The sequence below is a fragment of the Natator depressus genome, chromosome 24 (assembly GCF_965152275.1).
Source record: "Natator depressus isolate rNatDep1 chromosome 24, rNatDep2.hap1, whole genome shotgun sequence".
In the NCBI taxonomy this organism is placed as follows: Eukaryota; Metazoa; Chordata; order Testudines; family Cheloniidae; genus Natator; species Natator depressus.
This window is the reverse complement of record NC_134257.1, coordinates 18,890,287-18,913,391: the sequence shown is the minus strand read 5'-3', so window position 1 is coordinate 18,913,391 and position 23,105 is coordinate 18,890,287. Positions and strand designations below refer to the sequence as shown.

General features: G+C 55.2%; 1 protein-coding gene and 1 pseudogene across 2 annotated transcripts; one reads left to right on the top strand and one right to left on the bottom strand.

Annotated features, from left to right (window-relative positions):
- Positions 1–2,963: 2,963 nt before the first annotated feature.
- Positions 2,964–9,623, top strand: LOC141977278 (phospholipase A2 inhibitor gamma subunit B-like). Of its 2 annotated transcripts, none has more exons than XM_074938670.1 (6): positions 2,964–3,065; positions 5,955–6,082; positions 6,568–6,684; positions 7,404–7,556; positions 7,917–8,057; positions 9,224–9,623. In XM_074938670.1, exons 2-6 carry the CDS (start codon positions 6,034–6,036, stop codon positions 9,433–9,435), a joined length of 672 nt encoding a protein of 223 aa, XP_074794771.1. In that variant the 5' UTR covers positions 2,964–3,065; positions 5,955–6,033; the 3' UTR covers positions 9,436–9,623. The 2 variants fall into 2 exon arrangements, with proteins under 2 accessions (XP_074794771.1, XP_074794769.1); XM_074938668.1 differs by having other exon boundaries at positions 9,221–9,623.
- A 3,356-nt stretch (positions 9,624–12,979) lies between these two features.
- On the bottom strand, positions 12,980–20,483 carry LOC141977568 (phospholipase A2 inhibitor CNF-like; annotated as a pseudogene).
- Between the last annotated feature and the right edge of the window lie 2,622 nt (positions 20,484–23,105).

Here is a 23,105-nt window from a genome sequence, read left to right as displayed (position 1 = left end):
CATCGAGACGTTGATCACTACCCGTTGAGCCCGAAAATCTAGCCAGCTTTCTATCCACTGTGACAAAGTTCCTCCTCTACCTTGGTGGGTCTTGCGCTTATTGGCAGATTTGCTCGCCTTGGAGCTTCACGGCAGCCCTCAGTTTGGCCGTTTTCGTGAACCCATAATCCAGGTCGACGACTCCTATGTCTGATCAGGAGTTGGGAGGATTTGGGGGGAACTCGGGCCCGCCCTCTACTCCGGGTTCCAGCCCAGGGCCCTGTGGAATGCAGCTGTCTAGAGTGCCTCCTGGAACGGCTGTGCGACAGCTACAACTCCCTGGGCTACTTCCCCATGGCCTCCTCCCAACACCTTCTTTATCCTCACCATAGGACCTTCCTCCTGGTGACCGATAATGCTTGTACTCCTCAGTCCTCCAACAGTCCACGTTCTCACTCTCAGCTCCTAGCGCCTCTTGCTCCCAGCTCCTTACACGCGCACCACAAACTGAAGTGAGCTCCTTTTTAAACCCAGGTGCCCTGATTGCCTGCCTTAATTGATTCTAGCAGCTTCTTGATTGGCTGCAGTTGTTCTAATCAGCCTGTCTGTCTTAATTGTCTCCAGAAGGTTCCTGATTGTTCTGAAACCTTCCCTGTTACCTTACCCAGGGCAAAGGGACCTACTTAACCTGGGGCTAATATATCTGCCTTCTGTTGCTCTCCTGTAGCCATCTGGCCCGACCCTGTCACACCACCTTATAGTCCATCCAATCCATACTTTTTTAATTTGCTGGCAAGAATACTGTGGGAGACAATATCAAAAGCTTTGCTAAAGTCAATTTATATCACGTCCACTGCTTTCCTCATATCCACAGAGCCAGTTATCTCATCATAGAGATCATCATATCGTTAATCCTCATTCCATATTTCTTGCTGTCTTTGCTCTCAAAAGGAAGCAGTGCTCTGAACTGGTTCCTTGGCGTGTCTTACATTGTTGATATCTGCACACCCTGGTCAGTGTCTTCTAAACATTCCCTCATTCTAACTTCTACGTATATGCTAAATAGTTTCAATGATACAACGCAACCATGGGGTTCACCTCTTTGATGCTGCAGTACGCAGTTCACACTTCGTTCGGATTGGTGCTTTCTGTCCCCAGAACGAGCTTGTTATTAATTACAGATCTTGGAAGTCAATCCTACATTCTTCAAGAATATGTATCAACTTGTTGTGTTGGAGCTTATGAAATCCCTTCCCATACTCTACAAAGTACTTCTTTCCCACGCTACCATAAGATCCTCAGGGCAAAAATTGCCTCTCTCAAAGCCACTCCTCGGCAATACCCTGCTGGCTTCTGCTAATTCTTGTCTCAAGATGTGTCCATGTGCCAACAACTTTCCACAGATCTGTGAGTGTGCGGCTTCTTGGGTTTATAGTTTGATGTTCTTCACAGTCTCTAGCATTATCAACCTTCGGTAGAGGAATACAGATTGACCTCTTGGAGTCCTCCAGAAGTTCTCCTGATATGTATATTTGATTGAGAAGTTCTGGCAGGTAAGTTTCTGAATTGTCCTTCAGGGATTGTAGCATTTTAACCACGATCCATTCCTCCCCAGCTACTTTCCCTTGCTTTATACTTTTTAGCGCTCTTTCTAGTTTCCACATTGTAATAGCCGGTGTTTTTTCTTCTCCAGTTTCAGTGTCTCTATCTTCCAGTTTTTCAGGATCATCAAACATTCCTTCACGTATTCCATCCATCTTCCTAGGATGCTGTTGGCTTTGTGACATCCTCTGACTTATTAGTTTTGATAGAGTTTGTTCCTTTTCTTAACTTCTCTCTTTGTCTCATGGTTCTTTTTGTGGTTCAATTAATCTCTTTGTGGTTGTGTCTAATATTCTTTGATTTCAAGGCTTCTTTGTTCTAACCATTTTTCATTTGCCTCTTCGCATGCTTTTGGGATGTGTTTGTGTATCTTTCGATCTCCCTCCCTCCTCCGATCATTGCAATCTGTTCTTGCATTAATTATTGGATGGTTTAGGATATATAATTTTTGTAAAGCTTCTTTTTGTTTCATTTTTTATTGCATGAGACCTTCGATTAGAAACCTCGTGTTTAGCAGAAGTCACTGGAGAAGATGCAGTTTTAGGAACCATCTAAAAAGGTCAGGAAACGAGAGGAGGTTTGGCAGACGTGGGTTTTGAAGACAGTAGCCCAAAAGTCAAGGAAACAGGTAGGTGCTGGTGGAGGTGTCAGAAGGTGCCATTATCTTGGTCCTGCCCGCAGTTAGGAAGCTATGACTGCTCTTTTCAATTTTATTTTTGTAATTGTAAAAAAAAAAAAAAAATTTAATCTGTAAACCTGTAATCTAAAATTTTCTTCACAATTTACAAATACTGAGCCGAGAATGGGCCTAAACTGCATTTGGCGAAGTGTTTGGTTGAGCATTTTGGTTGGTTGGTTTTTGCACGCTGTTCAATTTATTTCAGGAGACTTTTCAAGACAAGCGAACACTATTGTGAAAGTAAAGTGGAATCATAAATCTTCTATACAGCATTTTGTAATTCTTATTCCAGTAGATCTCTTCTCCTTTGGCTAAGGCAAAGCCGAATGGTTAAGTTGAGAAGTGTGTGCCAGATGTTACAATTTGTGCAAAAGGCCTTATTCTAGTCTATATAGGTTTTTATACCACATCTATCACTGTAGTGTCTGAGTGTCTTCCAGAAGTCCTGCCACCCTGTCCCTGGTGTGACCGGCTACCCTATGTTGCCATCCCAAGCCTTCCAAGGGGAGCTGGTTTCACTCATCCCTCTAACTCGATTTTCCAGCAGGAAGGGAGGAGAATTTGACAGTGTGCTCAGACGCCCAAAGGGTGGGCAGGGCCAGCGAGGGGAATAGAATCTTATAGACTCTCCCAGCAGAAGCGTGCGAATCTAAGTTCTCATATTGCATCACAGCACATAACTGAGCCCTTCTATAAAAAGAGAGAGACAGAGACAGGACAGAGCGAGAGATGGGTACAGCTTTTCTGCTCTAAAGAATTAGCCACCGACTTCACCCGAGACCCACTTTACTCCAAGGAACTTTTGGTAAGTGATACCCCTCTGGTCTGTTGGTGCTCTAACCACTGGACATCACTCCCCTGTTGTAGCCAGTGATAGAACCCAGTTACCCTGGCTCCCAGCCTCCCCTCCTACTCTATCCGCTAGCTCCCACTCTCCACTTGGATAGAACCAAGGAGTCCTGCCTCCCAGGCCTCCCACCACTAACCACTAGACCCCACTCCCGTCCCAGAGCCAGGGAGACAACCCAGGAGTCCTGGCTCCCAGCCCCCTGCTTTAGCCACTAGACACCACTCCCCTGCTGGAGCCAGGGATAGAACCCAGGAGTCCTGTCTTGGAGCCCTGCCCTCCTCTATCACACTAGACCCCACTTCCTCCCATACCCAGGGAGAGAACACAGGAGACCTGGCTCCCAGCCTCCCCTCCCCACTCTATCCACTAGCCTCCACTCCCTTTCCAGAGCTGGGGATAGAACCCAGGACTCCTGGCTCCCAGCCCCACTCCTCCACCACACACATTGTACTGAAGGCAAGAGCCGGCATGTGATCCCGGCATCTGATGGGTGTGGTGGGGTTGTCTCAAAGGGAAAGCACCAGCAAGTGCAAACAGCTGCCTAAACCTGAGGGGTGGGGTGGGGTGAGAGAGCCACCCGCTGCCACACGGGGTAAATTTACTCCCGGGTCAATTCTTGGACTCCTTCAACCAGGGAGATCTGCTCTGTCCCCCCGTCACGGGGTTCAGTCCCCGCAAGTGGTGCCTCCTGCTGGCCGTCCCGGGGATTAGCTCCGCCAGGCGCCGCGTTCTCCTCCAGCGTCTCTCTCTCCAGCAGCCTCCTCTTCACAACTCAGCCCTCCAGCCGGGTCACCGTTCGTGTCCCCCCGCCCCTTCCAGGGTATCCAATTCCCTCTTGACCAATGCACTCAGCATCAGCAGCCGGGAGGGGGGCCCGGGCCCACCCTCTAATCCAGCTCCCGGCTCAGGGACCGTGTAGTCAGCTGCCAAGTTTGGCACTATCCTATTCACCGCTGCTTTCCCCCAGACCCTTCTCCTACCTCCTAACTCTCCCCACTCCTCCGGGTTTGCCGGTCCTAAACTCCCTCCTGTGGGCCACCTGCCTTTGGCCCCCACCACACCCCCTCACACACACACCCCCCCGCCCTTGCCAGGGAGCCTGGGGCAGAACAAACCATGAGGGCGGCGGAGTGCCCAGCCACATGGGGGAAACTGAGGCAGCTGCAGAGCACTGGCAATGCCGTGACACCCTCCAAGGGTGGGAAGTGCCCAAGCGCAGTGCACAGAGGTGGGGGGCAGAGGCAGCTGCCACCAGGAGGGAGGGGGAATGTCTCCCCCCAGTCTGCCTGATGGTCTGTGGCGAGTGACCCCGAGGCACCACTGCTGGGTGGTGCGGGGAACAAAACCCCATCTCCTTGGGGGGAGGGGTCAGTAGCTTCCCCCTCCCCCTGGGGAATCTGGGGTGATGCTGTGGGGGCCCCCAGGGGGAGGGGAGGCAGAGGGGGGCTGCGGCAGGGCAGACGAGGTCTGGAGGCCCCCTGCTGGAGGCCTCATGGCCCTGCCTCACCCTGCCCCAGAGTAGAGCAGAGAGAAGTCCTCCAGGCAGCCTAGAGTGGCTGCAGAGGAGCGGCCAATCAGAGGGGCTGATGGAGCAGCCAATCCGGGGCCGGAAGGACCCTATATAAGACAAGTAGCAGAGCAGAGATGGTCAGTTCCTGCCTGGAGCATGATGAGGGAGGACTGGGAGCCTGGCTGGCTAGATGAGCAGCAAGCGGCACCGGCACCGGCACCGGCGAAGGTTGCCGAAGACCGGGCGCCTGGCTGGCTGGCTGGCTGGATAGAGCAGCAGCAGGACCATGAAAATGTCAGTGCGGGCAGGCCGAGCCCCGGGGGCTGAGCCCAGGACCTGGCTGGACCAGGCGAGGGTACCGAGATGGGCCCTGCGGGTCTGGTTGCAGACTGAGCCCGGGGAGGGGTGCTGAAAAGGATACCAGCTGCGGGTGCCGAGACGGGCCCCGGCTGGGTGGTTGAAGAAGGCAGTGCTTTGGGGGAGAAGCCTCTGAGCTACAGCCCCATACCAGGGCCGTGATAAGAACTCGGGACTGTATACCCCGGAATGGGGACAGTGTGTGCGGCTCAGCCGGAGGGCTGAGCGGCCGAAGACCAGCCGAGAGAACCAGCGGCCGGGGGGTGACTGCGAAAGGTAGATGCCACCCTAACATAAGACCAAATAGAAAAGCAGGTCACACCTAACCGAGAGCAAGGGAGCCAGCCATGAGAGGTGGATGCTTCCCCCCCCCCCCCCACCATGAAGAACTGTGTTTGCAGGCCCTATTGGCCAGAGAAAAGGGGCACACATGAGAGGCGGGTCCTGACACACAAAGGAATTTGGCTCTGGAGGAGGGATAAGGGATCCCTCCGCTGTCAAAACTCATGTGTGGCTGAGAGCTGCTTTACGGGGAGTTGGACATTGTGTGTCGAGGACCAATGGCAATGGAAAAGGACCAATGGCTTTAAAAGTGGGGGCGGGGAGTGGAGTTTCGTTGTCCTGCTGACAGTCTTGGGGGCTCCACGGGGAAGCATAGGACCAGAAGCAATCTGGAAGAAACCAGCCTAGAACAAGGTGGGCTGAGTTCTCTCTCCCTGTGGTAGGGAGCAGCCTGCTTTGTCTCTCTCTTGTATGTGGTTGCTGTGTACGATTGTTTGGGATCCCCAGAAACAGGGTCACCTTACGCTACAATCTTCCAGCAGGAGTATTTGAGTTTGTCTCTGACTGCTCCGGGTGGGTGCTGCGAATGTACCAGCCACAAAGCGGGTTAGAGGTGCGGTTACTCCAGAGCTGTGGCAAACGGCTCTGTGATTCCACCCACCCTGTCGACCGGCTCATGCATGATCTCATTTCAGCCCGTCTGTGATCAATCCCCTGGCTGGAGATTTGGCTGCATCACAGACCCCAGCGCCGATCTCCTGCTTCCCCATCACCATGGAGGCTTCTCTTGCCATCTGCATCCTCGCTGCTCTCCTGGCGACAGGTGAGTGGGGTCTGTTCCTACAGGGGCTGATTTCCTAACTTCTCCAACGTGCCAACAGCTCAGAGCCACCTGTCGGGTGAAACTGTTACTGAACGTAACCGAAAAGCAGCCACAGAATAACGGGGGCTGAGCTGGGGGCGTCTGAGTGACAGCGTCCGAGGAGGAGAGGGCTGGAAGTCAGAAAGTCCCCATGACGACGAGTGAAACAATGGGAGGAAATATTTATACTTTAAATCACTAAAATGTATCCCCACTGGGCACATTTCAGAGCTGGCCAAGGGCTTTCCTGGCAGGGGATTGTCTCTGCTCTGGAAGGCAGATCTGAATTCCAGTAACATGAGCTCAAGACGATATAAAAGGCATTTCTGCAGGATTCCCATGACCGTAGCTCTGTTGGTCTCGATGGGGCCAGATCCCAGCTGGCATCAGTTAAATTCAAGGGAAGGGACAAATCTAGACGTGTCATGTTCTCTCTCCTTCCCCAGGGTCCTGCCTGCAGTGTGAGGTTTGTGCAGGCCAAGGAACCAGCTGCACGGGCGCCATGCAGACCTGCCCAGCTGGGCAGGAGTCTTGTGCCATCGCTCGGACAGTAACCACATTGGGTAGGTGAGAGGGACCTTAACCAACCTGGGTCAGCGAACAGGCTGGGGAGCCAGGACGCCTGGGTTCTAGTCCCTCCTCTGAGGCTGGGACTTCAGCCCAGATCCCTCCCCTCCTACAGTCGTGCCTGGCTCCCTGGCCTCCAGGGTGCGTGTCTCTGTTTCCCCTGTTGAAGCCGTCCCATACTGTATGAAATAGTTAAACATGCCCTGGAACCTGATCACACATGTCCACAGGCAGCTTCCGACCCACTGGGCTCCTGAGTGTCTGGGGGCCACCCTGCCCCCATCTCCTCCTCGGCTGGGCTTTGTGCAGGGCTTGATCCGGTGGGCATGCTCCGAAAGCGTCTCCTGGATCAGGCCCCGCAGGTGATATCGGCGGGGAACGCCTAGTTTGGGAATCCCACCGTGGCTAAGGGGTGAGCTGAATGCCCAGTGTCAGGATCTCGGCAGCCTGGCACATACCCACTGGTGGGAACTTTGGTAACAAAAGGACCTAATGGGCAGAAGATTTGGGGCCCCCAGGGTTACGTGGCACGTGAGTGGGGAGCAGAAGGATCTAAATGTTGGATTTAGGTGCTGAAATGGCTTTCTCTAGCCCTGCGGGACCTCAGTTTCCCCATGGGTAGAGGAAGGCTAATGGCACCTGGGCATCGTTGTGAAGTGGGCGTCGATGGGGTGGGAGTGGAAGGGGAATAAATCTGTCTTCTCCTCCTGTGCAGCGGGAGTGAACACCCAGAGCATTCACAAGCACTGTGTGACATCCAGCCAATGTAAAGCCGGGCACATCTCGATGAATTTTGGGAAGGGAATGACCACCAGGACGACCATCGCCTGCTGCGTGGGAGACACCTGCAAAGCAACCATTGTTATAGGTACCTCTCCCCAGCTCCATCTCTCCTGCCCCACGTTACCTTCCCGGGCCTGGTGCTCCCGCCCTGCAGGGGGCGCCCCATGGAATAACACTGAGCCCCTGGCTGGGCGGAGTTTAGTGGGCGGGGCTCTAGGCTGCCCCCAGCTGTGAACCCAGCTGGCCCCACCCGGGGCAGGGTCCAGGGCTCCCTGCTGCAAACCCCGCCCCCCCGCCCTTGCTGCCCCCTGCGTCCCCGGAGCTACAGCGCCCCCTACAGGGGGCCCCCAGGGCTGAGCTGTGCAGCCCCCAGCTGCTCTCCCGGCCCCGACCCGTCCTGGGGCCCGTCCCCCAAGCTGACTGTGTTTGCTCCGCTTCTTCCCAGTGCCCCCGGCTGACACCAAACCCAATGGCCGGAGCTGCCGGGGCTGCTACTCTCTGTCCTCTGAGCAATGCCGTGAAGAGACCATACGGTGCACTGGATCCGAGACCCAGTGTCTTGACGCTGCTGGGACCATAACATCTGGTGACTTCAGTTAATTTATTCTGGGGTTATTTTTCTTTTGGCTCCCCCCCCCCGCTCCCCATAGGGCAGAAGCGAGACACTGTCAGTTCCACAAGGTCAGGGGTTCGCAAACTGTCGCGACCCTGTTTTAATGGGGCCACCGGAACCCGAGGGCTTCCGCCCTGGGTCGTGGGGCTCAGTTTACAGCCCCTCCTCCCCTGTGCTGGGGATGAAGCACTTGGGCTTCAGCTTTGCCCCCTCCACGCCCTCCCCCCTAGGGCAATGGGGCTCGGGCGGGCTCAGGCTTTAGTTCCCCCTCCTGGGGTTGTGTAGTAACTTTTCTTATCAGAAGGGGGTTGCGGTGCAATGAAGTTTGAGAACCGCTGCGCTAGGTAAAAGGATCGGCTGCAGATCAGGACACCTGGGTTCTGTTCCCAGCGCTGGTCCCCAGTGTGATCTTGGGCCAGTGTCTTCCCCTCCCTGTGCCTCTGGTTCTCCTCCATCGATTGCCTGTCTATAGGTTAGTCTCTAACCTTTTCATGGTAGGGCCTGGCTTAGTCCTGGGATGCCCTGATGTGCCAGGTACTGGACTGACCCCTGTGATCGGAGCCTCTCTTCTGCCAGATGCCAAAGACTCCTCGTAAGAAACAGTCCCTGCTGCCAAAGAACCGGCAATCTGAACAGACAAAAAAGGATCCATCTCCCCATTTTAAAGATGGGGGAAACTGAGGCACAGAGTCGTGCTGTGACTTGCCCAATGTCACATAGGAAGGCCGTGGCAGGGAATTGAACCTAGTTTTGTGGAGTCCCACTGTGGTGCCATAACTCACTACAAAGCCACCCTGCTTAAGGATCCCAGCGCTGCCACCAGCACTGAGCTGCTGCTTTGTAGATGAGTGGTGTGGCTAACACAGGCCTGATCCATTATGAATGCTGTTGGTTGGCTCTAAGTGACATGCTCCAGGACACGGTGTGTCTGCCACAGAGCAGAGGAGAAGCGGGAGGCCATCCAGGCTCAGACAGGCTGGGGGGAGCAGAGCAGACAGGGAGATGGAGGCTGTGGGGGAGGTTGGCAGGGCCCTGGGGGCGGGGGGGAGGCCGTTGTCCTAGTCCAGCTCGAGGAGTGGAGCTGCTCCCCTGACCACAATCGCCTGCTTCCCTCCCCCCCATATCCCCCCTCCCAGCAGGTGGAAACCCAGTGCGGATGGTGATGAAGGGCTGCGTTTCCCAGTCCATCTGCGACCACCTACAAGTGGGTTCGGGGACCGTCGCAGGGATCCGTGCAAATCTAACCATGGCCGAATGCACAACGGTCTCCGCGGCGGGCGCGGCTCCGGGACCAGCCGGACTCCTCCTCTCAGCCCTCGCTGGGCTCCTCCTGCTGACGCTTCTCTCCTGATTCCCACCCGCTGCAATGGCCCCGCCGCACTGAAATCCACCCTACAGCCTGCGTTAGCCCCTCTCCCCGCCAGGGCTTCCCGGCTGGACTCACTTCCCCTGGATATTGTTGCACTGAATAAAACACACTGGAGAGCAAACTCTGGATTTGTTGTTTCTCTGTTTAATTCTCACGAGCGGGGCCGTCAAGAAGCCAGGTAAGAACGGAAGCGTGGCCGCCGCGCATCAGGTGAATGGTGCAGTTAGTCCTGTGTCCGACATGGGGCGCAAGGAGCCGCCCGCAGGCTCAGCCAAGCGGCCGTAGCAATCCAGGGGCTGCGGCAGGGCAGCCAGGAGCATCAGCACCAGAAGCGAGGCCATGGGGAGGAGACCGGGCGGGAGCTCCCCGGCCTCAGGCAGCCGCTCCCTGACTCATGGTGCTGGGGGCGCTGCTCTGTGGGGCCTGCGATTGCAACTCCAAATCCTCCCTCTGGAGCTGCTGCCACAGCTCAGCCCCCTTCCAGCCCCAGGCTGGGCAGTGACCTGCCCCCAGCTTTTCTGTCCCAGGTCCCCTCTGTGCCAGGCAGGGAATACAGCCCTTTCCCCAGAGTCATCCATGGGGTGGGGGCGGGCTGAGCTCATGCACCCCTGTTGGCCGGGGGAACACCTCTGCTGGGCTCAGTGCTCCCTCCCCGCTACGCTGCCCCTGTGTAGGCCTGAGACCTTATCCCCCCACCCCCAATATTAAACCAGCCTTGGGGGGGAAACTCAGGGAGTTCACCACTAAAATTGAAAAAAAGAATGTTGTCCTGATAAAGTTCCCCACCCCCAGGAGTGTCCCTAATGAGAGTGTTAACCACCAAGGTTGTAAAGTAAAGATGCCCAGGGGCTGGGAAATTAGGGAGGATACAGATAAATGGTAAGAAACTCCAGCCAGCGTCTTTATGCTGATCATCTGCATAAGCAGAGAAGGTCACAACGAAGTGGCATAGTGTGACGAAGCGGGAGTGTTAATGTTTCCTCTGAATAGTGTGGGGGTGCCTCAGTTTCCCCTAGGCAGTTCTTAAGTCTCTAGGGGATGGGATAAGGGTGTATGATCATTGCAGAGCCCTAGAGGGCAGGTGTGTGCAGGGGTCTGGACACAGAGAATGGCTGACACCCTGTTTCCTGGCCACTGATGGCCTGGGCCCTTCCCCCCTGCAAGGTGAGAGCTAAAGGGTTGGAGAACAAAGGAATCAGGTGCCCTCCTGGCCCGGGAAAGGGACAAAGCCCAGAGGAGGGGGGGCTGGAGGGAGTTTCAGTTTGGGGCTGGCTGGGACATGGGGTGAAGGGCAGATATGATTGTCTGGCTCCCTGCCCCCCAAAATGGACCCAGCTGAGGGGTCCCGTTCTCTGCACCTGCAAGCTCTGTTAGACCATGTTCCTGCCATCTAATAAACCTTCTGTTTTTCCTGGCTGGCTGAGAGTCACGTCTGACTGCGGAGTTGGGGGGCAGGACCCTCTGGCCCCCCCCCAGGACCCCGCCTGAGTGGACTCGCTGTGGGAAGTGCACGGAGGGGCAGAGGATGCTGAATGCTCCGAGGTCAGACCCAGGAAGGTGGAGCCGGGTGAGCTGTGTGTCCTGCAGACAGGCTGCTCCCAGAGAGGAGACTCCCCCAGATTCCTGCCTGGCTTCATGGGGAGCAGTTCCAGAGCATCGCCCGGGGACTCCGCAACACATAGCATGAGAGGATCCTGACTGGCCATCGGGTGAATCTTGTCTGTATATTGGTGTAGCCAGACAGCCAGCCCCCCCCCGCCCCCCAGACCAGCATTGCTGGAAACACACGGGAGCCAAAACACCAGGGCACTCCAGCACAGCCTTTGAAGCTGTGAGAAGCACAGGTGTGCTGTGACAATGTGCCTCTGGGAACGTATACAACAATTGGGCTCACAGCAGGCAGAGGCGCTGTGACAGACATGGCTCTTAGCCCCTACTAAACAGCATGATGCACACACCCCAACATCCTAGGTGGGAAAATATTTACCCTGATAAAAGAAGTGTCCAGTAGTCGAAACTTATTGTTTCTCCCTTGCAAGTGTGAACTACTCTTGCGAGAGCTGGCGTCACCCCGACAGACCAGCCCCAATTTAGCATAGAAAGGAGAAAGAGAATAAAGGAGTACAGAGGTATAAGTAGGGGACCTACAGCACCATGATTTTTGAGTGCTTTTCACTATCTATCTGCTGGTCAGATAAGTGACAGCCTCCCAAGGCTTCTGCAGCTAAGAGGGTCCCTAAGCCTTGTCCCTTATTCGTCTTTCTGCGGAATTGAGTGACCGATCCTGGCTTGGCACCGCTGGAATCGAGAGATGCAAGGAGGGTAAGAAGCACCCACACCTGATCTCCTATCTTTAGTGTACACATATTGTGAAATAGAGCTCTATACTTTGTTTTCTTTCTTTGGGATTGTAGCTTCAGTTTTGTAACTTGTTTGTGTGTGTAACATCTCTACACTTAAATAAGTAGGCACTAGCAATTTTGTAACCACATGATTAGAATCTAGTTTAATAAATTTTGGTAACCATTTATGCATAAGCCTGACTTGTTTCTCTGGTTTACTGTAAAGCAGCCAACGCAATTAAAGAACCTCAGCCGTTTTGGCTATAAAGCCTGGCCATTAGGTGAGAGTACTAAGAGCCTAGCGTTGAGTTGTGCCGCCTCCACGGGGCAAACTCTTGGGGCGCCTGTCAGTCAATCCTGACTGCCCGGTGCGAAGGAGCTCTGAGCTCTAGCAGTTAAAGTCACGGGTGGTTAGGACCTTGGGGCATCCGTCAGCCTAGCCCGGGCTGCCCTCCGCGAAGGGACAGTGCGTCCTAGCGGTTAAAGTCACGGATGGTATAAACGGGCATAGCTGGCACCTCACCAAACATCCCTGGCCATCGGCTAACAATTGGGAGTGGCGAGCCCAAGAGATTTGCTCGGTGCGTGTGTTCTGTGTGTGTTCCTAGTAAATCGATGTTTAGAGCACAGCTGTGTAAGGCCCTTTCACTGGGAAAAGGTTCCACAGACCCGTAAAGCCCCGAGGGAAAGTCAGGTACTTAAATTGACCAGGTTTCTTCCTGAGCCCTGTGGGTAAGGGTAGGTGCCTTACAGCCCAAGCTGTCGGTAGGAAAAGGGTGGGGGTGCCTCAATTGACCAGGTCACGCCTTGAGCCCTCGGTAGGGTATAGGTGGGGTGCCCTAGATTGTGCAGGTGACACTGGTGGAGAATACGGGCAACCTAGGTCCTTTCTACCAAACTGGTTGAGCCTTATATAGCCGTTGTAGCTCCTGGCCTGTGCTGCCTCATTTCACCACTAGGGGTCACTGACTAATTGGCTTTTTGACAGCCCCGCCCACTAGAATTGAAATTTCCCCACAAGAAATTTCTAAAGACTTTGGTGTCCAGTTTCTTTTATTAAGCGGACCAATATAAAGGGGAAGCGAATCCGGCCGGGAGCCCAGGGCCCCTGGGTGGGGAGAGGGGCGGACAAAGGCAGTCGGGGTGTTACTGAGTACAGCGTGGCCATTGCGCTGGGTAGGGAATCAGGAGAGAAACTTCAGCAGGAGGAGCCCAGCGAGGGCTGGGAAGAGCAGCCCGGCTGGTCCCGGAGCTGTGCTGGACATGGCGGGGGCTGCCGTACATCTGGCCGTGGTTACATTTCTATGGATCCCTGCAAAGGTCCCAGAACCCGCATTTACCTGGGCACAGATGTACTCAGTACCACAGCCCTTTATGAAGGTCTTTGTGGCAGATACACCTGCATGAAGGGGAGGAAAGGAGGTGATCAGTGTGAGCCCCCAGCTCCTTTCCTTGAACTGGACCAGACACAACAACCTGCCCCTCCTCAGCTCTGCCCCTCCTCAGCTCTGCCCCTGTGAGCCCTGCCTAGGCCCCCCACAGCCTTTCCTTTGGCTCTGCGGTCCCTATCATCACGTCTCCCCCCTCTCCTTTACTGTGACACAAACTCACTGTGTGTCTTTCAACAAGTCACTTGCAGCTCAGATCTAGAGCACACTGAGGATACCCAGATTGGATATGGCCTGTATTAGCCACGCTACTCATGCTATAAAGCAGCAGCTCCCTGTTGGTGTCAGCGGCGGGATCTTTATGAAGGGCGGCTTCATAATGAGTTACGGCACCATGATGGGATCCTGAAAAATTGGAGTCGATTCCCAGCCCTGCCACAGCCTTTCTGTGTGACCTTGGGCAAATCATAGCATCACTCTCTGCCTCAGTTTCCCAGTCTCTGAAACTGGGAGAATGATCCCCACTATAGCTACAGAGATTGTGTAACGCCGACAGACACCGGGTGTTGGCGGGCGGGATTGAACCTGGGACCTCTGGAGCTTAGTGCATGAGCCAAAAGCCAGCTGGCTGTTAGCTAAGGCTGTCAACACTTTCTCACTAAGTGGTCTCGGTGCCGCTACAGGGGACAAGAGAGCACACCCAGGAGGTGGGTGGGTTACAGTCGCAGGATCTTTGGGGCGTGGACTATATCTCCCTATAAGTCTTTAGTGCCCAGCAGAGTATGGGTCCCTTATCTTCACTGGGGGTCTGTTCAGGGCCCGGCCTGACTGGGTCTCCCAATACTAAACCAATCCCTGCCACGAAGAGCTTAGAGACTAAACTATTGACAGGCAATGGATGGAGGAGAACCAGAGGCACAGGGAGGGGGAGACACTGGCCCAAGGTCACACCGGAGGCCAGCGCTGGGAACAGAACCCAGGTGTCCTGATCTGCAGCCAATACCTTTATTTAGTGGACCACATGCAGCATCTCACTTCTGCCCTCGGGGGCGGGCGGGGAAGAGAGGGAGGGGGAAACAGCAAAGGAAAAATAATCCCAGAAGAAATGAATGCAAGTTACCAGATATTTGGGGCCCGGCGATGTCGACACACTGGTTCTCGATTCCAGCACATGCTACGGTCTCTTCACGGCATTGCTCAGAGGATGGAGCTTAGCAGCCAGGGCAGCGCCGGCCATTGGGTTTGGTGTCAGCCGGGGGCACTGGGAAGAAGTGGAGCAAACGCAGTCAGCTCGGGGGATGAGCCCCAGGACGGGTCGGGGCCGGGAGAGCAGCTGGGGGCTGCACAGCTCAGCCCCGGGGGCCCCCTGCAGGGGGCGCTGTAGCTCCGGGGACGCCGGGGGCAGCAGGGGCAAGGGAGGGGTTTGCAGCAGGGAGCCCTGGACCCCGCCCTGGGTGGGGTCAGCTGGGTTCACACCTGGTGGGAGCCTAGAGCCCCGCCCACTAAACTCCGCCCAGCCAGTGGGTGAGTGTTATTCCATGGGGCGCCCCTGCACGGCGGGAGGACCAGGCCCGGGAAGTTAACATGGGGTAGGTTCCAGGCAGCAGGAGGTGCAGGGGATGGGGGAGGAGACGGGGAGATGTACCTTTAACAGGCTCTGGTGTGCAGGAGTGTGTCATGCAGCAGGCGATGCTCATCTTTGTCATCATTCCCTTCCCAAAATTCATCGAGACGAAGCCGGCTTTACATTGGCTGGACGTCGCACAGCCCTTGAAAATGGTCTGGATCTTCTCTCCCGCTGCACAGGAGGAGAAGACAGAGATTTTTCCCCCTTCCGCTCCCACCCCATTGACACCCATTTCACAATGATCTCCATGAGCCATTAGCCCTCCTCTCCCCATGGGGAAACTGAGGTACAGAGAGGGAAAGTGACTCACCCAAGGTCCTGCAGGGCTAGACAAAGCCATTTCAGCACCTAAATCCAGCACTTAGATAGTCCTGCTCCCCACTCGGCTGCCATCAAACCCTGGGGGCCCCGAATCTCCTGCCAAAGTTGCTACCAGGAGGTATGTGCTGGGCTGCTGAAATCCCGATGCTGGGTGTCCAGCTCACCCCTTAGCCACGGCGGGATTCACAGACTTGGTGTTTCCCTGAAGATCTCACCTGTGCGCCTGATCCAGGGGATGCCCTCAGAGCACAACCAATGGATCGGGCCCTGCAGAAAGCCCGCCAGGGGAGGAGATGACGGTGGGAGGGGTTGCTCCCCCCGTATACCCCGGAGCCCAGTGGGTCGGATGCTCCCAGTGGACCTGGGGGATCAGGTTCCAGGGAATGTTTAACTGTTTCAGACAATGTGGGGTGGCTTCAATAGGGGAGATGTACAGAGACCTGCCCGTAGGCCAGAGGGCCAGGCAAAACCATAGGAGGGGAGGGATCTGGGCTGAAGTCCCCACCCCAATTTGGGCTGAGTGGGGATTTGAACTTGGCTTCCCCAGGGACCAGCTCAGCGCCCAGCCATTGAGGTCTCCTGGAAGCCCCTCCTCCACTGCTGGCATTGACAAGGAAGGGCTGACCCAGTTCAGATACCGGACTCCCAGTGAGGGGCTCCCGGCTGTGGACCCCAAGCAGAGCTGGATGTCTCTGTGCAGGTGGGACTTAGGGGCCAAACTTTGGGGGAGGGGCAAGGTTTAGGCCACACCCCTTTCCTTGACATTTCCTATTGGCTGGCTTAGGTGGCTCCGGCTTGACATCCCCTCCTCAGACGGCTCCCTGTCCCCATGCACCGTACGGGGAGCCGAGCCCCGGCCCACTGGCTGGCGTGTCGCCTGGGGGGTCGGCATTGCAATGTTAAACCAAAGGCCCCATTGTGGAGCTAGCCACAGGTCTGCAATAGAACCCAGGTGTCCTGGGTCCTTAAATGCTGCTCAGACCCATCCACCCCACTCCCTTCCTGGATCTGAGATTCGGAGAGGACCCAGGCTCCCCGGCTCCCCAGACTGTTCCCTGACCCACGCTGGGTAGGGGCCATCTCACCTACCGAGTGTAATTTCTGTCAGAACGACGCCACAAGAGTTTTGCCCAGCAGGGCAGGTCCGTAGGTTGCCGGTGCAGCTGGTTCCGTCTCCTTCACAATGTGGACACTGCAGACAGGCCCGTGGGGACGGAGCGAGAACATGACCCACCTGGATTTGTCCTGGGCTCTGCGGAGAAGCACTGGGTGCAGCGCCCTGGGGTCCCTCATCCACCGCGCTGCCCCAGTTTGTTCAATGGTCCCAGCTGGCTACAGACATTTCACGCTGCTCGGGGGCTGCATCTCCCCGGGATCGCTGCAGATTTTAGTTCCCCAGTGGGTTTTCCCACCTCACAAACCCCAGAGAGATCCCCAGGTCTCACTCTCAGCAAAGGCCGATTGACACCTGCCATCGAGTCCAGTGCAGCTGCGCCCCCCTGACACCGGCTGGGCCCTGGCCCCACTGACACCGGCTGGGGGTCACATAGAACTACCCTTCATATTGCCTTGAACTCCTGCTACTGAAATTCAGATCCGCCGCCTGTCACACAACAGACAATGCCCACTCGAAACGTCCTTGGCCTCCGGCCAGCTCTGAAACGTGCCTCGTCACGACTTGGTTCTTGTGATTTAAAGAATAAATATTTCCTCCCATTTCCACAATTGTTTCACTCGCTGTGACGGGGACTGTGACTTCCAGCCCTCTCCTCCTCGGATGTTGTCACTCAGACGTGTAAGCAGAGCCAGGATGGGCTCCACCCTGACATCTGGTGGTGAGGTGTGGCAAGTTGTGGAAAAGAACTTCAGGGGCTGATCTCATTTGCATAGGCACACCCACCCCGCCTAGAATGAGACCATAGCTGCCCAAATGGTCACTTTGGCTGCTGTGGGATCCCCAGTGTCTCTGTTATTGGGACAGGAAGAATAAAGTGTTATTATCCTGATTATGTGAATCAAGGACATTGGAACTGTACTTGGCCTTTTGTTATGATGGAGGGACTCGCCATCAACTAAGTAGCACTCGCTAGTCAAGGGACATGGGTTCCAAAACTCTATGAAGGGAGAGAGGCTGGGGATAGGTATTGATAGTGGGTGGTATGCCCCCTCTGGGTGAGGGCCTTACATGCTAATTGCACTTTCTCCTCTCTACTGTGGAATATCAGAGCTAATTCTGATTCCATTAGGAGTCTAGTTACAGGCTGCTGAGCTGAATTCCCTTTGGGCTAATGGTGCATCAGCCCTGGGCCTCCCCTACTACAAGCTGAAATCACAAAAGAGCTAAACTGACTAAGAGCTGAAATCACTGAGTGTTGTGTTAAGCAGTGGGGGAGCCTGAAGCTATAGGGTGGAGCAGTTTGTGGGAGGCAGAGTGGCTGGTAGAGCAGAGCAGTTTGTCGGATGCCTGGAGCAGCTCATGGGGGCAGCTGGCAGAGTGGTGCCCCATGGAGAGGTTGGGCCCCTTAACTCTCCCCCCCCCCGCCCCATCTCCACCCAGGTTGGGAGGTAAAACTCTGCAGATAAACTTTTGAACTCTGGGGCTGCCCTGACCAGGGACAGAGACTTTGGGGTCATTGGACTTTTGGGACTTTGGGTGATTTTGGGTTGCTGGACTCAAGAACCAAAGGGAAAGGACATTCCCCAATTTGCTTGGGGTGGGTTTTTGCTCATGGGTTGTGTTATGAATCCTGTTGGTGGTGTTTCCCCAACATAATGCCACATTGTTTCTCTCTGTTATTAAAAGGCTTTTTGCTACACTCAGACTCTGTGCTTGTGAGAGGGGAAGTATTGCCTCTTGGAGGCGCCCAGCGGGGGTGGTATAGATTTGTCCTAGGCCACCGGGTGGGGGCTCGAGACAGTTTTGCATTTTATTATTGGAACGGAACCCCTAGATCCTGACCCCGGCCCTTGTTGCTGCCAACTCTGACAGGCAGAACGGTTACAGACGACCCCAGCTTCCCTGTTATTCTGTGGCTGCTTTTTGGTTACGTTCAGGAACAGTTTCACCTGGCAGGTGGCTCTGAGCCATTGGTAAAGTTAGGAAATGAGCCCGTATAGGAACAGACCCCACTCACCCGTAGCCAGGAGAGCAGCGAGGATGCAGACGGCAAGAGAAGACTGCATGGTGATGTGGCAGCGGTAGATCCACCCTGGGGTCTTTGGAGGGCTTTTCATAGCAGGGCTGAAATGAGATCAGAAGGGAACTTGCACATGTATGATTGGGCCGAAAGGATGGGGAGAGCCACAGAGCCATTTGCCGCAGTTCTGGGGTAGCCACAGCTCTGACTCCTTCGTGGCTGGGTTTTTTGTGGCACGCACAGGGAGAAGTCAGAGAGAAACTTCAAATACTCCTGCTGGAAGGTTGCCCCATAGCATGACTTTGTTTCTGAGAATACAGCGACAGTACACGCAAGAACCAAAAAGAAGAGAGAGACAAAAGAGGCTGCTCCGTTTGACAGAGAGAGACAAAGCTGGCCACTCTATCAGCAGAGGGTGTCAAAGAAGGCTGCTCCCTACAGCCCTGAGAGATAGCTCCCCCAACCTGGGCCTTTTCCTGACTCCAAGAGGGGACTGGACCCCACTGGTTAGAGAAGCGGGGCCAGGAGCCAGGACTCCTGGGTTGTCTCCCTGGTTCTGGGAGGGGAGTGCGATCTTGTGGCTGGAGCAGGGAGGGCTGGGGCCAAGACCAGGACTCCTGGGTTCTATTCCTGCTCTGGGAGGGAAGTGGCATCTAGCAGTTAGAGCACCAACGTACCAGAGGGATGTGACTTACCAAAACTCGTTAGGGGCTTCAGGCAGAGTAAAGTTTGCTGGGGGTGGAGCAGACGGATATTTGAGTGAAGCAGAAAAGATGTACCAACATCTGTCTCGTCTCCTTTTATAGAAGGGCTCTGGTACATGCGCTGATGTAATGCACTTTTGTTTGGTTGCGTCCATAAGTTCCTAGAACCCTCCCCAGCCCTGCCCCCACCCAACAGTGACACAATTTGGACTCACAAACATGTTGAGAAAGTCCCCATCCTTCCTGCTGAGAAACAAAAACCACACGGATGAATGAAACTGCTTCCCCTTTAAATCTTGGGGGATGGGGGGCAACTTGGGGAAGTGGGTCACACACTGGATGGGGTGGGAGGACTCCTGGTCCAATTTCTGGCTTGCTCAGGGCATGTGGGTTAAGGGCAGGACTCTTGGGTCTCATTCCCATCCCTGGGAGAAGTGGAGTGCAGTGCTCAGAGGAGTGGGGGATGGGAGTGGCCAGGACCCCTGGGTTCTGCAGAGTGGAGAGTAGGGTGTAGTAGTTAGAGCTCAGGGGTGGCAGGGTTGGGAATGGCAGTCAGGATTCCTGGGTTCCACAGAGACCGGAGCGAGGTCTGGGGGGGGGCTCAAGGTCAGGAGTCCTAAGCACCACACAATGGTGAACCAGATCTAGTGACTAGCGTGGAGTGGGGGGCTGGGAGCCAGGACTCCTGGGTTCCATGGAGAGGTGAGTGAGATTTCATACTTAAAACAGGTTGTCAGGACTTCTGGGTTTTATCCCTGGCTCTGGGAGAGGAGTGGAGTCTAGTGAGTTAGAGCAGGGCGGGGAACTGAGGGTCAGGATGCCTGGGTTCTCTTGCTGGCAGGAGAAGGGAAGTGGTATTGACTGGTTAGAAGAGCAGGTGGCTGGGAATCAGGGCACCTGGCTGCTTTAGAGAGGAGAGTGGGGTATAGTGATTAAACCATGGGGCGTGGGGGTGGGAGTGTGGTTAGGGGGACTATATTTCCCAAAGAGAAAACTGGACACAGCCCAGGGTGGTGTGAGCCCCCCCACAAACACATGGCACCGCTTGCCCGAGCCCCCTCCCTGTGCGAGGCTGGGGTCACTGGTTGCTGGAACCCTGCCTGCCCCACCCGTGCACAAGCCCTGCCTCCCCCCCTACAAGGGCCTGGCATTGCGGCTCGCCCATCTGTACTGCACCCCACCTTTTCCGACAAAAGTTGGCATTTGTCCCGTAATTGCTCTTGCCAACGGATAAATTTTTACGGGACACTTTTGCCAAAAGAAGTCAGGCCAGTGCTTAAAGAGGGGACTGTCCTGGCCAAAATGGGACGTACGGTCACCCTAAGTGCAGTCCAATGGCTGGGACGGGGGACCCCTGTGGAGCAGCACGGTGCCCACCACCCTCAGGAGCAAGCCCCCACCTCCACTTCCCTGTCTGCACAATCCAGGGCCTGGGGCATCAGGGCGGGGAAACGCCTTTCCCGGGAACAGGGCTGGACAGATGCCAGCAGCTCAAACCATGCCACCGCCATGGTCTCCAAATGCACCTTGGATGCCCTCTACCCAACGCTGCTGCCGAGCAGCGAGATCAGGGGCGTTGCTGATGCAGTTCCCCCTTTCCCGCCCGAGCGGCTGGTCAAAGTTCAGTCGTGGTTAATGTTGGACCGGGCTGGAATTGCAAAGCCCCCTGCACACGTGCCGGAGACGTGAGTCTCTCTGGCTCCAGTGGATATTCTTGGATGTCTTCGGCCATGACCCGGGAGGTCTGATCTCTGCCCCACCCTTAGCAGGGAACCCGGGGCAGGGCAAAGCATGGTGAGGGATGAACGCCCGGCCCAATGAGGAGTGACTCACAAGCTAAAAGGAAAGAGAGTGTGAACCTGCCCTGGAGTTTTACAGAGCACTGTTTGAATGGGCGTGCACACATGAATGACAGCCAAAGTATCTTAAAACAAGGCCAAGTTTAGCCCGCGGGTTTTTCCGCTTGGCTCTGGGCATCTATTTTAGTTCCGTTTATTTTTTTGCCAAGAGCCATTTTGCAGAGCGCCCCGCTCCCACCAGAATGCACCTTGTGCCCACAGTCTCTGTGCAAGGTGGTGCCGGTGGAGGACACCATTTGGGGGAGCCCACAGCCCCCCCTCTGCTCATTGAATGCACCCTTCAATTAACTCAGCTGTCAGGACGTGTGGTTCACAAATTCCGGGCTAAGACGAACAGGGCTGTGCACCCAACCTGGAGTTTTTGGACGAGGGTTTTTGCTGAGCGTTGCTGAGGAAGCAGCTTTGTGGGGGGAGACAGACCACTCAGAGCTACGCCGAAGGCAACGCAGAGAAGCCCGCCTGCATGGTGTGGTCCCTCAAACGCCTGTAGCAAGGGTATGAGGCTGGCTAAAGAGCGCGAGCAAAGATGCTTTCCTTTCATTCATGTTTGCTCCTGTGTTCAGAGAAGCAGGACTTGCTGTGTCCCTAGTCAATAAACCGGCCTGCTTTAAAGTTGCTACCAGACTCCATCACCTATTTCTACCTCCCAAGGGACAACTTCCAAGGACCCCACTCCTTGGACACAGGCCCCACAACCTTGTGTGTGTGGTAGGCAGGTATAGGCCAGGGGATGGCAGCAGTGCAAAATCCCCCCCGAAGCCATCCACATCCCCTTTGCTTCAAATCTAGTGATTCTGACGGATGAAGGCAAAATGAACGAAATAGATAGGTGTGAGATCTCTTAATCCTGCTTTTTACCCTGACTTCACGACATGGGAAGAGACCCCTCGGCCTAAGGGGGTGTCTGCAGAAGTATGTTCTACACAATAGTGGGTGATTGATAAGGGATGCTTGTTACTGCAGGTGGGTTCTGCAAATACTGCCCGTTTGTCTCATTCAGAACCGTTAGTAATAACGACTGGGTTAGCAATTCCCCCTGATTGGTCCGTCAGGTAAAGTGAGGCCATAAAAGACATCCCATCACAGAACATGTGGTGACATTTCCCATGACTCATGGGAAAGGACTTTTCCTTCCAGAAAGGGGTGTCTTTGGCTGACACCCTAGCAAAGGAAAGAAAGTTGGAAAGTTCGTTTGGGGATGAACGCTGGCAGCTTTCCACCACGTACAAAGGAAGGGAGCAAGCTACATTCTCTTCCCCAGCTCTGGGGGGTATGTCTTTGTTCTGTATTCTGCCTAGTGCTGGATTCATCTTTGGTTAATAATCTTTGATTCAACAATTGCACTGGAGCCCGGCTGGTATGTAACAATCTCGAATTGTCATGAAATTCAAACACACAAAACTTAAACCTTTCCTCTTTTTGTCTTTTCTAGACCATCATTTTCTACCTGCCCTGAGCAGCAGTGACCTACAGCCAGATGTGCCCACCTTTTTGGACACATCAGCGCCCTGACAATCACTTCCCCTCTCCTGCTGAGAAAGAAAATCACACAAAGAAGCAAAACACAGTTTTCAGTCTTGGCCTGGCAGCATATTGGATTAAGCACTGGACTGGGAGCTATGGAGTCACTTGGGTTCTTTCCTGGCTTGTTTGCCGCATGAGGATGAAGTGTAGGACTCGTGGGTTCTAATCCAGTTCCGTGAAGGGAGTGGGGTCTAGTGGGTAGAGCAGGGGGCTGGGAGTCAGGACTCCTGAGTTCTTTCCCCAGCTCTGGGAGGGGAGAGGGGTCTACTGAGTTAGAGAGGGGTGGGGAGCGAGGATGCCTGGGTTCTATCCCCTGCTCTGGGGGTCGAGTGGGTTAAAGAAGACGGAGGCCCTGGAATTTAAGACTCCAGGGTTCTGTACAGAAAGGAAGGGGGCTCTGGGGCTGAAGCAGAGCACCCCTCATTGGTACCCGCCTTTTCCCTGCAGCTCGGGGCCCGTAGCCCTGCAGCTAAGTTTCACCACAGCCCAAGGGTAAAACCAGCTTTCACGTCCATTGCCGCCCACGCTCTGCCTTTGGCAGCGGTTAGAAAGTGCAGCGGAGCAGCAGGTGCGGGAGGGGTGCGGGCCGTGTCTGCTCCTCAGACGCGACAGCTCCAGGGCAGAGATTCGCTCCAGCGACAGGCGGGGCTCTCCCGTGGCTGCAGTCCATCCAGCTCCCCGAGCAGCCGCAGCTAGTTCCCCGGGTTTCATCGGTCGGTGTAAGCACGGCGCTCGGGGGGTGGATTTTTC

What these genes read in the sequence shown, in the direction of transcription:
- LOC141977278 (XM_074938668.1), top strand. Translation starts at nt 6,034, where the DNA reads ATGGAGGCTTCTCTTGCCATCTGCATCCTCGCTGCTCTCCTGGCGACA. An exon ending in CGCTGCTCTCCTGGCGACAG is followed by an intron (nt 6,083 to 6,567) that starts GTGAGTGGGGTC and finishes CTCCTTCCCCAG; the next exon opens with GGTCCTGCCTGCAGTGTGAG. An exon ending in TCGGACAGTAACCACATTGG is followed by an intron (nt 6,685 to 7,403) that starts GTAGGTGAGAGG and finishes CCTCCTGTGCAG; the next exon opens with CGGGAGTGAACACCCAGAGC.